This window comes from Microcebus murinus, chromosome 9 (genome assembly GCF_040939455.1).
Source record: "Microcebus murinus isolate Inina chromosome 9, M.murinus_Inina_mat1.0, whole genome shotgun sequence".
Lineage (NCBI taxonomy): Eukaryota > Metazoa > Chordata > Mammalia > Primates > Cheirogaleidae > Microcebus > Microcebus murinus.
Genome location: NC_134112.1, coordinates 103,568,443 through 103,584,630, shown reverse-complemented (window position 1 = coordinate 103,584,630; position 16,188 = coordinate 103,568,443). Strand labels below are relative to the sequence as shown.

The 16,188-nt window shown below is 47.3% G+C and overlaps 1 protein-coding gene across 2 annotated transcripts in view; it reads left to right on the top strand.

Moving 5' to 3' along the window:
• Positions 1 to 7,740: 7,740 nt before the first annotated feature.
• The window catches only part of NCAPG2 (non-SMC condensin II complex subunit G2), a 51,726-nt gene continuing 43,278 nt past the window's right edge, over positions 7,741 to 16,188 (top strand). For both annotated transcript variants that reach the window (XM_012786279.2, XM_012786278.2), the window contains exons 1-5: positions 7,741 to 7,841; positions 9,290 to 9,347; positions 11,085 to 11,200; positions 14,630 to 14,818; positions 15,164 to 15,278. In XM_012786279.2, coding sequence (XP_012641733.1) covers positions 11,123 to 11,200; positions 14,630 to 14,818; positions 15,164 to 15,278 — 382 coding nt within the window. In that variant the 5' untranslated portion in view covers positions 7,741 to 7,841; positions 9,290 to 9,347; positions 11,085 to 11,122. The remainder of the gene's footprint in view (positions 7,842 to 9,289; positions 9,348 to 11,084; positions 11,201 to 14,629; positions 14,819 to 15,163; positions 15,279 to 16,188) is intronic.

Below are 16,188 nucleotides of genomic sequence, written 5' to 3'. Positions count from 1 at the left end.
ACACACACAATATACACATGGGCACAACACATACACACACACAATGTACACAAAACAAGGCACAACACACACATGAGGACTGAACTCTGATCTTTTATTTTGCTAAAAACTCCTTCCTAAGGAGGCTGGCTGGGTCAGGCTGGCAAATGGTAAATTCCCACTAAGCGGCTTTTGTTAACCAAATAAAGTGGTGGTTTACTTCCCAAAGCATCCTAGCAGATACCTATCTTAAATTTAAAATATCTTAATTCAAACATCCTAGTAGGCGCCTATTGTAAATTGAAAGCATCTTAAAGCATCCTAGCAGGCGCCTATTGTAAATTTAAAACATCCTCCTGTCTGGACCTCCCAGAGTGCTCACACCCTATCTTAAAATAAGCATATCCTTTCTGGTCTTCTAGATAAAGTCTAACTCTCTCAGCCAATTGCTAGCCAAGAAATCTTTAAACCCACCTATAACCTGTAAGCCCCGCTTGGAGATGTCCCACCTTTTTGGGCCAAACCAATGTATGCCTCTCATGTATTGATTTGTGACTTCCTGTGACCCCTGTCTCTCCGAAAATGTATAAAACCGAACAGTAACCCAGCCACGGCGAGTCCACTTGCCCAAGGCCTCTTGGCAGTGGCTCCAGGTCATGGTCCTCAAATTTGGCTCAGAGTAAATCTCTTTAAAATTATTTTACAGAGTTTGGCTTTTTTCCATTGACACACAGTATACACACAACACGCAGTACACACCACAAAATATACATATAACACAAGGCACAACACTTACATACAATATACACACAAGGCACAACACACCATATACATACAACACAACATACACATACACAATATACACACAACACAGTATACACCATACAATATGTACACAACACACAGTACACATAACACGGTACACACCACACACAATGTACACATAACACAAGGCACAACACACACACACCATATAGATACAACACATGGGCACAACACAGACACACAATATACAAACAACACACAGATACAATACTCACAATATACGCATAACACACAGACAACATGCACAATATACACACAACAAAAGGCATTACACACCACGTTCACACAGACACAGCACACACAATATACACAACACACGCATGCACACACATGCACATGTACCCACACACATGCACACACACAGTGCAACACACACACACATACACTCTGCATTCCTGTTCCCTTTGTGCTCTGCAGGGCCCAGCGCTGAGTTTCGGGTCTTCTTGCTCATCTTCCGGTCTTCTTGCTATCTTCCACAGCTGTTGGGAGCAGGGGGTGAGTGAGAGGAAGCTTTTGCACACCACGACACACGTCACACGTGCAAGGACAGAGCATGTCGTGGGGGCGTCCCAGGGGGCGACCTGGGCAGCTTCTTCTACGGCAGGTGAAGAGCCTCCTCCCGCCCCAGGAAGCCCCGAGTCCCCGCAGGTGGGCTACCGGCACTGCCCGCAAGCCAAGGCCTCCAGACCCTCGAGGGCCGGTGGCCACATCTCCTTTGTTTCTTGCCGTGTTGTACAGCTTTGGAGCTGGGAGGGACTGTCCGGTCATTCCACCTCCGTGTCTCATCGCCCAGGTGAGGAGCCAGGCTCCCGAAGGAAACGACACGCCCCAGGCCTCATGGCGGGTCGCGGAGCCGTGCGGCAGGAACACGCAGTGCCCACCACACGTCACAGACGGGCCAGGACGACAAAGTTCCTTCCCAGGATAATGGCTCCTTCTAAACTAGAGGGGCAGCCAAATCTAAACACAACAAAATAAGTTACAATGAAATCATCCTGAATAAGATTAGATGGGTCAATGGCCTATTTACTTCAGTTATTCTACTAAACTGTGTCTCAATATCACAAAAATATTTGGACCAAACCTTGAATTCAGTAACAGCCAATAACGATAGTTTCCTTACTATTCCACAAGGGAACCTATGGGAAAACTGCCAAAAAGATATGGGATAGACAGAATATATTGTTACATAGGGGGGCAGAGGGCCTCTGTTGACTTGGTTAAGACAAGATCTCTCACCCATACATAACAGATGCTCTTGACATCACAAGTCTTACTTTTAAGTAGAGAGAACATTATGAAAGGGCGCTGGCCAGGGGCCGCATATTTAATACAAATTACTGGTAGATTTAATCAAATGCAAGTGATGTATCTGTGAGCACCCCTGGAACAGCCTCGCCCTGGGACCTCCCAGTCCCGCTTGCCTGCACCTTGTGGACGACTCCCCAGGGCCCCGCTCACTGCCAGCCCCTGACATGCATCCTTCTGCCCGCTCATTCAGTGAGCACCTGCTGTATGCTGGGTGCTGCGCTAGGTGCTGGGGCAGACAAACAAAAATCAGACCATGCTGTGAGTAAATATATAATAATTAGAAACGAACGAAAGCATGCTGGCAAGCTCCCGGGAGATTGTCGAGGGGGCGGGAACTGGGTGTGCAGGGAGAGGCTTGTCCTGCACCCACAGGACGGGTGTGAGTGTGGGTCATGGAGGAGGCTCTGGGTGCTGTGAGCAGGGTCTGACTGTGGGTTCAGTTCACGTGGAAAACAAATCATCCCAGGTGCGCTGTTTAAAAGCAGAAGGAGGCCGGGCGCGGTGGCTCACGCCTGTAATCCCAGCACTCTGGGAGGCCGAGGCGGAGAGATCGCTTGAGCTCAGGAGTTCGAGACCAGCCTGCGCAAGAGCGTAGACCCCGTCTCTACTAAAAACAGAAAGAAATTAGCTGGACAACTAAAAATATACATAGAAAAAATTAGCCGGGCATGGGGGCGCATGCCTGTACTCCTAGCTACTCGGGAGACTGAGGCAGGAGGATCGCTTGAGCCCAGGAGTCTGAGGTTGCTGTGAACTAGGCTGATGCCATGGCACTCTAGCCCGGGCAACACAGTGAGACTCTGCCTCAAAAAATAAAATAAAATAAAAGGAGGAGGAGGTGGGGAGGAAGGGAATATTTATAGGCATGTTATGGTTCGGGCTTTAGTGGTGTGTCTCTGGTCCATTTTGAGTTAATTTTTCTGTATGACACAAGTGGGGTCATGCTTTATCCTGTGTGTCCAGTGGTTTCAGCACCCTTAGAACAGACTGTGTTTATTAATTGACACCCCCTGGAAGGCCTGTGGGCACCCGGAGCACAGGCACCCAGTGAGAAGAATGTTCCTAGGAGACATTTCCACACAGGACAGTGAGCAGTGACCTAACCCCATGCAGACCGCACACGTGTGTGCTGTGGACCTGCTAAAGGCATTCCCAGCTCAGCCCTTCCTCAGCCACAGCTCCCGGGACTGTGTTTTCTCCACTGGCCTCTTGGCCATGCTGAAAAAGATCAGAGACTCCAGACAGGGTCTTTTGTCCTGGGCTCTATGTCTGATACCTAATTAAAATTGCGTACTTTAACATTTTTTTCCCACTAAAAATTAGGCTTAGTAAGCGTTAACATTATAGTTAATCTATGTCATTGCTAAATAGAAGAGAAACAATTCTATATGCAAGGTATATAAGGAAAATAGGATATGTTTTGGTAAAAAAAGGATCAGAAAATAAAAGGAATGTGTTTTTTGTTTTTAAAAATGTGATTTTGCCTAGTTAGATATTTTAAAAATTGTTTAAGTTAAAGGAATATAAAGTATAGTAGATAAAACTAAATGGACATAAAAATTTGGGAAAGAAAATGGTAAAAATTATAAAAGATTTGTAAGAGTTTATCAAAGTCTTATAGTCAAACAGATTAAAATTGGATATATTTGTTTATAAGTTTTTGTTAAAATTAGCTTTAACATTTAACACACTAATACAGAGATACAATTTGTATTACATGAAATAGATTTTCATGTACTATTAATAGCTACAGTAAACAACTGTTTACCTGTTGAGTAGACTGCAGGGGGGAGGGGGAGATTAACTTTGTGCCTTATTTGCTTGTCTTTCTGTCCATTTTTGTTAGGTCTTATGATCGTTTGTGAAATCGAGTCTCCCGTCTGTCAAAGAATAAAGTGTTTGCTTTTTAAAACACTTGAATTATTGCTTTGGTTAAATGGATGATTTATTTAATATTTTACAATGACCTATAATTCTATTTTGTGATACCAAGTGTTTTAAACCTTTGATATTTGACAAACTTTCAAATGTAAAAATTCAAAATTTGGGGAGGGCATGGGCAATATATATAACCTTAACACTTGTTCCCCCATAATACACTAAAATTTAAAAAAATTCAAAATTTAATCTTTTTTACCTCAAATTAGCTTTTTGAATATTAGAGCCACTGAATGTCCAAGAGAGACATATTAGGCTTATTTGATATGTTAAAAACCATAGCAAAAACACTGTCAAATATGAGATAGTATTTAACTTTCTTCGAGTAATGTTTATATAAACACGTGATACATACGTGTTCCAAAAGTGTATGATATTCCTAAAATTCTAGTATGTCTTAGTGTATGTTATCAATAATAATTATGATTATTATTATGTTAAATTGTTGTTTGCCACAAAAATGACCAAATTTCTTTGTGTTTTGTTTTCCAGAAATCAAGAAAAAAATTTTTCCTCATTTTGAGCTACTCACAACAAATTGATATATTTTTATGAGCAAAATTTGGAGCATTTATTTTTCTCTCTACTTGATTTCTCCGAAATTTAGAAACTATTTGTGAGTGTTCTTAAATTATGGCAATGTAGTTACTTGTATAACTTCAATGACAGAATGAAGACACTGGCTATTTTACCAAGGCTTTGACTAGAATGGCATTTTTAAATATATGCCCAGACTACATTGAGGGATTAAAATTGACTTTATGGAGGTGATAAAAAGCTCTTTTGGAGAAACTAGCCAGTTCCTCCAAACTTTGTCCTTTACAAGGTTCTAATCTGTGGTTGGTAAAGAATGTCAGTTTCCGGCCGGATGTGGTGCCTCACGTCTGTAATCCTAGCACTCTGGGAGGCCGAGGCAGGAGGATCACTCAAGGTCAGGAGTTCGAAACCAACCTGAGCAAGAGCGAGATCCCCATCTCTACTAAAAAATAGAAAGAAAATTAATTGGCCAACTAAAATATATAGAAAAAGTTAGCTGGGCATGGTGGTGCATGCCTGTAGTCCCAGCTACTCTGGAGGCTGAAGCAGAAGGATCGCTTGAGCCCAGGAGTTTGAGGTTGCCGTGAGCTAGGCTGACATCACGGCACTCTAGCCCAGGCAACAGAGTGAATCTCTGCCCCCCACCAAAAAAAAGAATGTCAGTTTCCAATGTGTTTAGGAAACTTAAGCCATTTTGGGACCTCAAGAAAAGAGGAATTTGCCCAATTCATACAGGTATTGCGGACAGACTGATAAACCCCTGGCTTTACTTGACTGGCCTTAAGAGGCTCTTTAAAAAAAAAAAGATGTAATCTGAGATTCCTTATTTAAGAAGTTCCAACTGCTGGTGCAGAGCCCCAGCCTGGAGTGCTAGTCTCAGGGGGGCCGAGGTGGGAGTGTGGCCTGAGGCATCTCTGGGCTAAGTCTAGCTCCTAAGACCAAGTCTGTTCCCTTCCATGCTAATTTCATGTTCCCAGGTGCAAAAGAGAGAGAAGACAGGATCACTCTTCCAGCCACCTAGGGACAGCCACAGGACAGATGCTTCCTTCACCCTTTTCTCTTCCCACACTCTGGGACCTCCAGGAAAATGTAGACTTTCCTGGATCTCATAAGAATGTGACCATTTTGTCTCACTGCCTGCCCCTGCTTCCCCCCTTTCTGTAGGCACTACTCCCCTTAGAGGCTGAGACTGCCAAAAAAACAGACACAGATTTGACTGTGGTTTGTGCTTTCCCCGGGGGGCATCCACGACTTTGTCTTAATAAACCTCCGTTGATCGAGGTCTTTGCCTCGGTCACTTATTTTGGGTTGACACCCTTCCAGTCACTGATCTCTGTAGAAGAGTAACTGCCTCTTTCACTGCCTGTGCCTAACTCGGACCAGATGGAGCCAGAACCCTCTGCTACACTTTCACTGGGGAACATTAAATGCACCTTCCTTAAAGAAAAGGACACCTCCACGACTATTGGGATCATTGTCACTATGTGTTAAGCCCTACATAGATGCTGAAATTGTATTAAACTTCCCTAAGCTGCCAGGCGCAGTGGCTCAGGGCTGTAATCCCAGCACTCTGGGAGGCTGAGGTGGGAGGACCCTTTGAGCTCAGGAGTTAGAGAGACCAGTCTGAGCAAGAGTGAGAACCTTTCTCTACTAAAAAAATTATAGAAAGAAATTAGCTGGATAACTATATATATATAGTTATCTAACTATATATATATAATTATATTATATATAATTAGCTGGGCATGGTGGCGAATGCCTGTAGTCCCAGGTACTCGGGAGGCTGAGGCAGAAGGATCGCTTGAGCCCAGGAGTTTGAGGTTGCTGTGAGCTAGGCTGACCCCACGGCACTCTAGCCCGGGTGACAAAGTGAGACTCTGTCTCAAAAATAAAGTAAAATAAGATAAACTTCCTTAAGCTTTGTTTGCAAATCGATTCCAAACTTGCACACTCGAGAACACTGACGTCCACTATATGGAATTTGCACTTTGGCGGCCTGTCCTCAAATCTGGGCCTCAAATAAACTGTCTTTAAGCTAGATTCTGACAATTTTTGTTATTATAGTTTGACAAGAAAAACTTTTAATCTAGTGATACAAGCTTTTATTTAAAAATATAATCGAATTGGCAACAGTGCCTTCAAACACAAGAGCAACAGAAATCATAAATGTATGTGGATAGTGGGTTTTTGTTAAACATCCTAGGAACTGAGAAAGTGAATGGTTTGAAGCTACTGGATTAAAAAATCTTTTTGAAAGTCAGGTGGTTTGTATGCTTTCAACAAAAATCAAGGAAGCACAATCGAGTTATTAGCTGAAAAATATCAAAAGAGATTAGTCATAGATCAAAATGTGATTTGTGGCATTTAACCAAAACACATTCAGTAACTGAGTGGCCCTGCTACTCCTCCCTCTCTGCCCTGTCCAGGGTCCTGTGCAGCTTCCCACTGTCCCTAACACTAGCCATAACCCCACCAACCCTAACTCTAATCCCCGGACCCTAACCCTAACCCCCCTAACCCTAACCCCCCTAACCCTAACTTCCTTAACCCTAACCCCCCTAACCCTATCCCCCCCAATCCTAACCCCCTTAACCCTAAACCCCCCCAATCCTAAACCCCTTAACCCTAACCCTGCAGTGCACCGATCCAGGGCGGGGACCTGGGATTGCTGAGGGCTGGGGATCCTCGTGGGTCCTCCCCAGTGGTCCAGACCTCGCCTTTCCCCTGTCCTCCCCTTGTCTTCTCCTCCATCCCCTTCCTCCTCCTCCTTCTCTTCAGCTCGCTCGCTCCTCCCCTCTTGCTCCCCTCCAAAGTCCTTCCACCCCGCCCCACTCCTTCTTCCCCTCCCTCCGTGCCCTCACCAAGGGCCCCGCCCCTCCCGGGCCGCGCGCTCTCGCCGGAGAGGCCGCCTTCCGCGCACGAGCGCGCAGTGATCCCAGCGCACGCACGGGTGGGGAGCAGGCTATGATGCCGCGCATGCGCATTCCGTTGCGCGCGCCCGGGCAAGGCTACCCGAGGCCACGCCCAGGGAGGCGCGGCTATGACGGGCGGAAGACTGGGCGGGGCGGATATATGGGCAGGGCCGAACGCGAGGGGAGGTGACCGGCGTTGGGCGAGGCGCGCCCGAACTCTCGCGAGAGCGCCCTTTGCTGACGTGCGTGGGGGCGGGGCGCGTCGCGGGCGCCGGCGGGTGTGTTTGAATCTGGTCCGAGCGCGGGAACCGGCGGGAACGGATCGCGGGGAGCTCGGCGGTGAGCACCGGGAGCGCCGCCGGGGCCGGGCTCGGGGAGGGCCGGGGCACGGCGGGGCTGAGGGCGGGCCCTCCGCGGCGGGTCGGTCCGGCCTCCATTCCCCCCACCCCCCCGCGCCGCGGTCCTGTCACGGCGGCTGCCCTCAGGCCGGGCGGCGGCGGGTTTCCGCCCTGTGGGCGCGGGTGGCGCTGCTTGCTCCCCGCCCGCCCGGAGAGGGGCCTCGGGGAGGAGCCCCGAACCCCGGACCCTGACGCTGGCCCTGGGGAGGAGCCCCCGGACCCTGACACTGGCCACAGCGAGGGGCCCCGAACCCCGGACCCTGACGCTGGCCCCGGGGAGGGGCCCCCGGACCCTGACACTGGCCACAGCGAGGGGCCCCGAACCCCGGACCCTGACGCTGGCCCCGGGGAGGAGCCCCCGGACCCTGACACTGGGCACAGCGAGGGGCCCCGAACCCCGGACCCTGACGCTGGCCCCGGGGAGGAGCCCCCGGACCCTGACACTGGGCACAGCGAGGGGCCCCGAACCCCGGACCCTGACGCTGGCTCCGGGGAGGAGCCCCCGGACCCTGACACTGGGCACAGCGAGGGGCTCCGAACCCCGGACCCTGACGCTGGCCCTGGGGAGGAGCCCTCGTACCCTGACATGGGCCCCTGGGAGAACCCTGGAACCCTGGACCCTGACGCTGGCCCCGGGGAGGAGCCCCCGGACCCTGACACTGGCCACAGCGAGGGGCCCCGAACCCCGGACCCTGACGCTGGCCCCGGGGAGGAGCCCCCGGACCCTGACACTGGCCACAGCGAGGGGCCCCGAACCCTGGACCCTGACGCTGGCCCTGGGGAGGAGCCCTCGTACCCTGACATGGGCCCCTGGGAGAACCCTGGAACCCTGGACCCTGACGCTGGCCCCGGGGAGGAGCCCCCGGACCCTGACACTGGCCACAGCGAGGGGCCCCGAACCCCGGACCCTGACGCTGGCCCCGGGGAGGAGCCCCCGGACCCTGACACTGGCCACAGCGAGGGGCCCCGAACCCTGGACCCTGACGCTGGCCCTGGGGAGGAGCCCTCGTACCCTGACATGGGCCCCTGGGAGAACCCCGGAACCCTGGACCCTGACGCTGGCTCCGGGGAGGAACACCCGGGTCCCGGATCCTGATGCTGGCCACAGTGAGGGGCCCCGAACCCTGGACCCTGACACTGGCCCCAGGGAGAAGCCCCGAACCCTGGACCCTGACGCTGGCCTTGGGGAGGAGCCCCCAGACCTCAGACCCTGACGCTGGCCTGGGGAGGAGCCCCTGCTCCCTGGACTGATCTCAGAGGCATCAGTTCCCCAACCCCTGTTGTGGTTGGTGCCTCTGGGGGTGTCTGTGAGGAGGGAGTGTGAGGTGGGTGGGAAGTCACAGGTGGTGAAAACGTGACAGGGGCTTCTTTTTACTGCCCCCCCCTTAGATCAGTAGCAGACCTCCTGTGTGAAGAGCACCCTGTGGCTGGGACGGATAACTGGATGGTGAGGTGGCCCCGATATGCTGACGGTGGGGTGAAGAAAGATTTGTCACACAAAGATCAGAGTGGGAAGAAGTAGAAGTTTATTCCACTCTCTTCCTGGAGGGAAAGGGCACAGCCCAGGAGACGTGTAGGAGGGGCTCTGGCTCTTTATTAATTTGGAAAGGCTGAGCAGGGGTGGAGGGAAATTTGAGGCTCTAGCCCAGTTAGCAGGGTCATTTTTTCCTACTGAATCAGACTGAAAGGGGAGTGGCTGTTCGCTTTTTCCATTTTTTCCTTTTCTCTGTGAGGCTGGCTTTATCCGAGTCCTTGGAATATGGTTCTGGCAAGAGCTGGGAGGGAGGCCGTACCCCTGCTGTCCACTTAGGGCCCTTCAAGGCTGTGAAAACAAACTCTTAGAGATGGAGTTAAGTCCCAGGTGTTTAATCAAGCAAAACAAAGGGCAGTTGTACTGTGAGTTTTTTCTTCATGGGGCAATTATGTGCTGTGAGTGTATTTCTCTTTCTGTTTGATAGTTCATTTTCCTCTGTTAGATAGGTTATTAGTAAGGCCACCTTTCACCTTACCTTGAAAGTAGCATCATGGAACTCCCAGAGAGCATGCACACACACCTAGATGGTGTAGCCTGTGACACACAGACTGTGGCACAGCCTGCTGCTCCTGGGTTGCAGACCTGCACAGGTGTGACTGTGCTGAACACCGTAGGCTGTTATAACACAGCAGTTAAGCATTTGGGTATCTCAACACACCTAAACATAGAAAAGGTACCCTAAGAACACAGTATTATAATCCTATGGAACCACTGTCACATGTGGCCCATGGTTGACCAAAGTGATATTATGTGGCGATGACTGTAGTTCACAGCTTGGCTATTTGAGTGGAGGAATGAGGTGGCTGCACTTCAGTGTTATTTACGTGGGAGGTCGTTCAACTGATGCTATCCTGTACTTTGTCCAGTTTAGACATTGAGAGCTAGTATTTATATATTTGAGGTGACATGCTATCCCCACAATTATTGTTGGTAATTTTGCATATTGCTCCATTTATAATGGTGCAGGTGGCTTTTGTTTATTTTTAAAGTGGGAGTCCTGTTGTGAATATGTTCCGTCAATGCTGTTACTTCATCTTTAGGTTGCTGTGTTTTGAGTAGGGCACCATGAGCACCGTGTGTTTCCTGGGAGACACAGGCAGGAAGGAGCGAGTGTGCAGGTCCCTGAGCTCTCCTCCCTGGTGGGAGGAGGGTGCTTGCCTGACATGCAGTCTAACAAGCTCCCAGGTGACCCCGTCTCACTTTGAATAACAAGGTGACTCTAACGGTGTGATGTTTTTGCACGGAGAAATGGTACTTTTGTAAGGGAGAGTCTTTAGAATTTAGCAGCTGGGATCAGACTGTTCTTTTGTTGAACTAACTCAGATCTGCCGGAGCCAGCATCTTACAGAGGTACTAACAGGAAAGAAGGAAAGCTTCCTGGGCCATTTGGATTTCTCTTTCCCTAGCTGGTAACTTCATTAACAATTGATAATAACATATCATTGATATTATGTTGATAATATACCCAATAAAGGAAATAAGTAAATTACTTTTCAGATATTGTAACTTATTTTATGTCAGGATATTGTTAGAAACTGTTTGCCATAAGTGGTATAGGAATTTTCTTTCAATTCTTAGGTGTTAATTTCAAATCTTTCAGGAAAAGATATTTGCAAATGTAAGTTCCAGTATGACTGTGTTTTCCCCCAGGGTCACAAAATAAATCCATTTGAACAGTTTCATCTGTCATGGAAAAACGCCAGACATTTGTACAAGTGGTGTCTAAGGAGCTGGTTGGAGAGTTCTTACAATTTATTCAGCATGATGTAAGTTTCAAGTTTTACCTTTATTGTGATTTTCACTGTTACTATAAAATAACGTTCTAAAATCATCATGTCCCACGTGAAATGTAGTTATCTCAGCGAATCCTAGTGACGAATGCTTGTTTAAAAAAAGAAAACAAAACTCTTAATGTGTAAATCAGCCTGCTGATGTGCCAGCCTGCGATGAGCAGAAGATGCCAAGGGGACCTAGGCAAAGACCTGTCTAACCTCGGGCCTCTCAGAAGCCTGGAGGAGGTGTGTTGTGAGTGAGCCAGCAGGTGAGGCTGGGGCTTGGCTCCACGGCCATTGCCATTTTAAGGTGTTCAGACTTTATCTTGAGAGCAATGAGGGCTTTAAGCAGGGTGTGGCCTGTACTCAAGGAGGGAAGAGAACAGGAGAGAAGGAAAGAAAAGGATGAAGGTAAAGAGGGAAAACTAAGGGTTGCCCTATAGAAATATTCCTCTGGTTGCTTGTGAGTAATCGGTCAGAGGGACCAACACGGCAGCCAGAGAGCAGTTCAAGGTTGTTGATTTTGTAGCTGCCTGGCAGCCGGCACTACCTCAGGAGAACATCACTGAACTAGTCCTCATCTTAAGGAGGCAGTCGTTTTAGTTTATCAGTAATAAGCTTTATTAACACTTAATAGTTCAGCTTAGTGCATGGTCACTGTGTAGCTCTTAGACGTAAAAGTGGAAGCATGTGGGGCTGTGCGTCCCTTGGTTTCATCACGTGGAGTGATGCAAAATGCACTTGGTATAAAAATTACAGTTCCCTTGTTTAGCCTCATAGGAACTTCAGTCAGGTTGAGGCTTATGGGTAGACGTCTCCAAAACAGTTCTGCCGTGCTCCCGGGCGTGCACTGGGAGCACTCACTGAGCTCTGCAACACTGGTGGTGAGGGTCAGAAGGTGATGAGGAAATGGGGCTGGGGCACAACACTGGAGAATTTCATCAGTGACACGTTAAAAAATGGTAGAAACCAATAAAACAACTGCATAGCTCTCTACCTGTTAAGTCATAGGAAATATATAAGTATTATAATGAGTATGGCACTTTAACTTAGTGTTTAGATTTTGTAGGTAGAAGTGGGTGCCCCTGCTCCCGGGGCACACCTGCCCACCCTGTGTGTGAGGGGATGAGAACAAGAGCTAGAGAAGAAAAGGGCACATTAGAGAGTGAGGTACAGCCTGGGGAGGGCAGAGTGAAGGGGGGCAGGGCCGTGGCTCATAGGGGTGCAACGTGGTCCGGAGGTGGGTGGACTGAGCTGCCAGGCATCTGAGGTGCGTGTGATCCTGGCAGCTCCACTTAGCAGGTGCAGTTTTCCACATGCACCTGGCTTTTCCTCCTTGGAGAATTGTGGCGAGGAGGAGAATACAGCAGAGGAGAACCCGGTCCTTTAATAATACCCTGTGAGCCAGGCCCTGCTCTGAGAGTCCCTGCACAGGTGGAGTTTTGTGTCCTAGTGGGGGAGGAAGAAAAACAAGAAGACAAGTGTATAAGCAGTGAAAAGCAGGGCGGGTGGGAGTGGTCAGGGAAAACCTGGAAGGAGGTGGCATTTGATCAGAGGTGGTACAGTCACACACCGCTTAACGCTGGGGATGCGTTCTGAGAACCTCAGAGTTAGTGCCCACCACATTTTGTCACTCTTGTGTTTACGTATTTGTGGATCACTTGAGAGCCAGTTGCAGGCATTGTGGCTTCACCCCTGAATATTTCAGCGTGTATTTTTCTAAAACAAAGATGTGCTCGTATATAGCCCCGTTAAAATCCTCAAGATCAGAAAATTAAACATGAAGGATAATACCGTTATGTGCAGTACACATTCACATTTCTGCAGGTGTCCCAATAATGTCCTTTTTTTTTTTTTTTTTTTTTTTTTTGAGACAGAGTCTCGCTTTGTTGCCCAGGCTAGAGTGAGTGCCGTGGCATCAGCCTAGCTCACAGCAACCTCAAACTGCTGGATTCAAGCAATGCTCCTGCCTCAGCCTCCCGAGTAGCTGGGACTACAGGCATGCGCCACCATGCCTGGCTAATTTTTTCTATATATATATTAGTTGGCCAATTAATTTCTTTCTATTTATAGTAGAGGCGGGTTCTCACTCTTGCTCAGGCTGGTTTCGAACCCCTGACCTTGAGCAATCCTCCCGCCTTGGCCTCCCAGAGTGCTAGACCAATAATGTCCTTTTTAGCAATATATTGTCTCTAATCTAGCAGAAGAGCTTCTCCACCTTCCTGTGTCTCTTGTTCGCCGACCGTCTGAAGCGTGCGGGCAGGTCCATGGCCTATCCTTCAGTTGCATCTGGTTGATCTGACTACATTCAGAGTGTATGTTTGGGCAGGAACTCCAAACAGCATCAGTCCTCCTGGTGCATTGCTGCCAGGCAGGGAGCCCGAGGCATGGTCTGCCCGGGTGGGTGGGTGTCCGTCCATCAGGAGCTGCTGTTTCCCCTTTGTCATCAGTGGGTCATCTGTGGGGAAGTAAGCTGGCACTGTGCAAACGTTCTGCTCCTCTCGTTTTAGCATCCATTGGTGTTTTTATTATGATGGCTGTAAAGTTGTGATTTTTTAACCCCAGATTCCTTCTGTATTTCTTCACTGGCATTCTACAGCTTGCAAATGCTATTAATTAATGACTTATTTGTTATTATCAGTATGACCATGTTGATTTATTTTTATGTGTGGGAGGATGGAGTCTTGCTATGTTGCCTAGGTTGGCTGAGAATTCCTGGACTCCCATGATCCTGTAGCCTCTCCAGCAGCTGGGACCATGGGTGCACCACCACACTCAGCCTCTCTGCTGGTTATTTTATTCAGTAGGTTAGAACCCATCACGGTCGCTGTTTGGTGCTCAGGTTGTCCCAAGTTAGGCTGCAGGAAGTCCCTCTAACTGGATTCTGTGCTCTTTTTGTAATGGCCTCTGTTTGCTCGGTCAGAGTCTCGAGCTCATCTGTTCAGAGCACAGGAAGTGTCATGAGAGGATTGCTGGGAAGATCTGAAATCATCTCATTGCCTGGCAGGAGACCATGATGTCTGGGGAGGGTGTGGGGCTCCACATGGGGCTGGACCCCAGACATTGAGGGTGGAGTCATTCTGCGTGGCTGTGATGTTGATGTTCAACTCTAGCGTACTTTTGTGACCTCTAATTACAGGTCTGGAGATGGTGGACATTTGGGTTGCTTTTAGGGAGGGTTTTGCTAATTGGATAAAATTTTAAACTGTAAAGATGAGGATACCTGGGAAGAATAGAAAGAAATTGTCTACTTTCTGATAATTCGTGTGCTTTTTTTTCTTGTAGGAAAGGATTTGGGAAACTGCAGCCAAACTCCTGAACTTGTAATGAGATAACACTTAACTTTTTCCATGCCATTAGGGAAAGGATATTACTATAACCATGTTTGTATTTGAAATGCTACACTTGCTGTTTATTTTACAGAAAGACCCCTCTGACACCTTCAGCCTAAATGAATTACTAGATGAGTTATCAAGGAAACAGAAAGAAGAACTATGGCAAAGGCTGAAGAACTTACTAACAGATGTGCTGTTAGAAAGCCCTGTGGATGAGTGGCAGATAGCACACGTCCAGGGTGAAGACGCCATGGAAACAGAGCACGGCTCAAAAATGGTATCATTTGATTTTGAAAAATAAAAAAATTTCTCCTTTTCTTTGTTAAAAAAATTTGTATATAATCGAATTTTAAGTTCATAAAAATTTCAAAGTAAAGAATTTTAGAAGCTAAGTCTGTTGTGGTTTGGCGCACTTTTCAACCCTACCATTATTAATCTAGTTCAGCATCAAGTATTGATGTTACTATTCTTTTAGGACAATTGACTTGTCCTAAAAGACAATTTAACTTTAATTCATTTTTAGAGTAAGTTAGAGGTGTGGCTTGCTTTTTGGAAATTCTGTAACTTAAGTTTCTTTTAAAAATTGATATTAGTTCACTTGTACTTTATTTTTTATTTATAGAGAGAAAACATAAAAATAATTCATGCAGTCACATCTGTGATTCTTGCTTCTGTATCTGTGATAAATGAAAGTGAGAACTATGAAGCCTTACTGGAGTGTGTGGTTATATTAAATGGTAAGTTGATTGTGCGTGGCTTACTTACACGTGGGGCACGGAGATGGTTCTTGTAAAAGGAAGCACTCGTCGTCCTGAGTCTTGCTGACTTTGGAAGCACAGTGGTACAAAGGCACAGCTGTGTGGTCAGGTTCTTTTACTTCAGCTGGAGAAGGAGTATGCCGGCCGGGCGCAGTGGCTCACACCTGCAATCCCAGCACTTTGGGAGGCCAAGGCAGGAGGAGAACACTTGAGGCCAGGAGTTTGAGATGAGCCAGGACAACATAGTGAGATCCTGTCTCTACTTTAAAAAAAAAAAAAGTAGAAAAGGTGTACACTTTAAGGGTTGTCTTGAATAATTAATTTTATTTTAAGCTCTGTTTAAATGTTTCAGATGGTGAGATGTTAGTCCCCAGCAACTAACTGCTGTTGGTTATAGGTTTTTCAGGAAAGCCTTTAACTTACAGGACCGGTGATCAAGAGCTGGTTTAAAAGAAAATATCTGACTGTGTGGTCACCACTGCCAGGTCATGTCAACTTTACCAAGCATTTGTGACATTGAATTTTTTCTTCAACTGCATTATGAACATGATCTGAGGAGTAATTGTTGATTATTCCTGTGGGAGTTTTACTATACTGAAATTTAAATTATGGTACTTTTTGAGTTTTAACTAAACTGTAAAACCGTAGTTATTAATTTAGAAGATGTCCTCGTCTGAATGAGATCTGATTGTAAAATATTTATGTAAAATTATTGTATAGTGAATATAAAAGAGGTAAAACTAATCTTAAGTAATGATTTTTAAGAAGATTCTCCAAGTGTCCTCATCCCACACTGCATGCTATAATTAGTTTCACGTGACAGATTCTCTCATCCAGTTTCTCATTCTTAGAATCACTTGGAATTATGTATATATTCAGTGGTATGTTG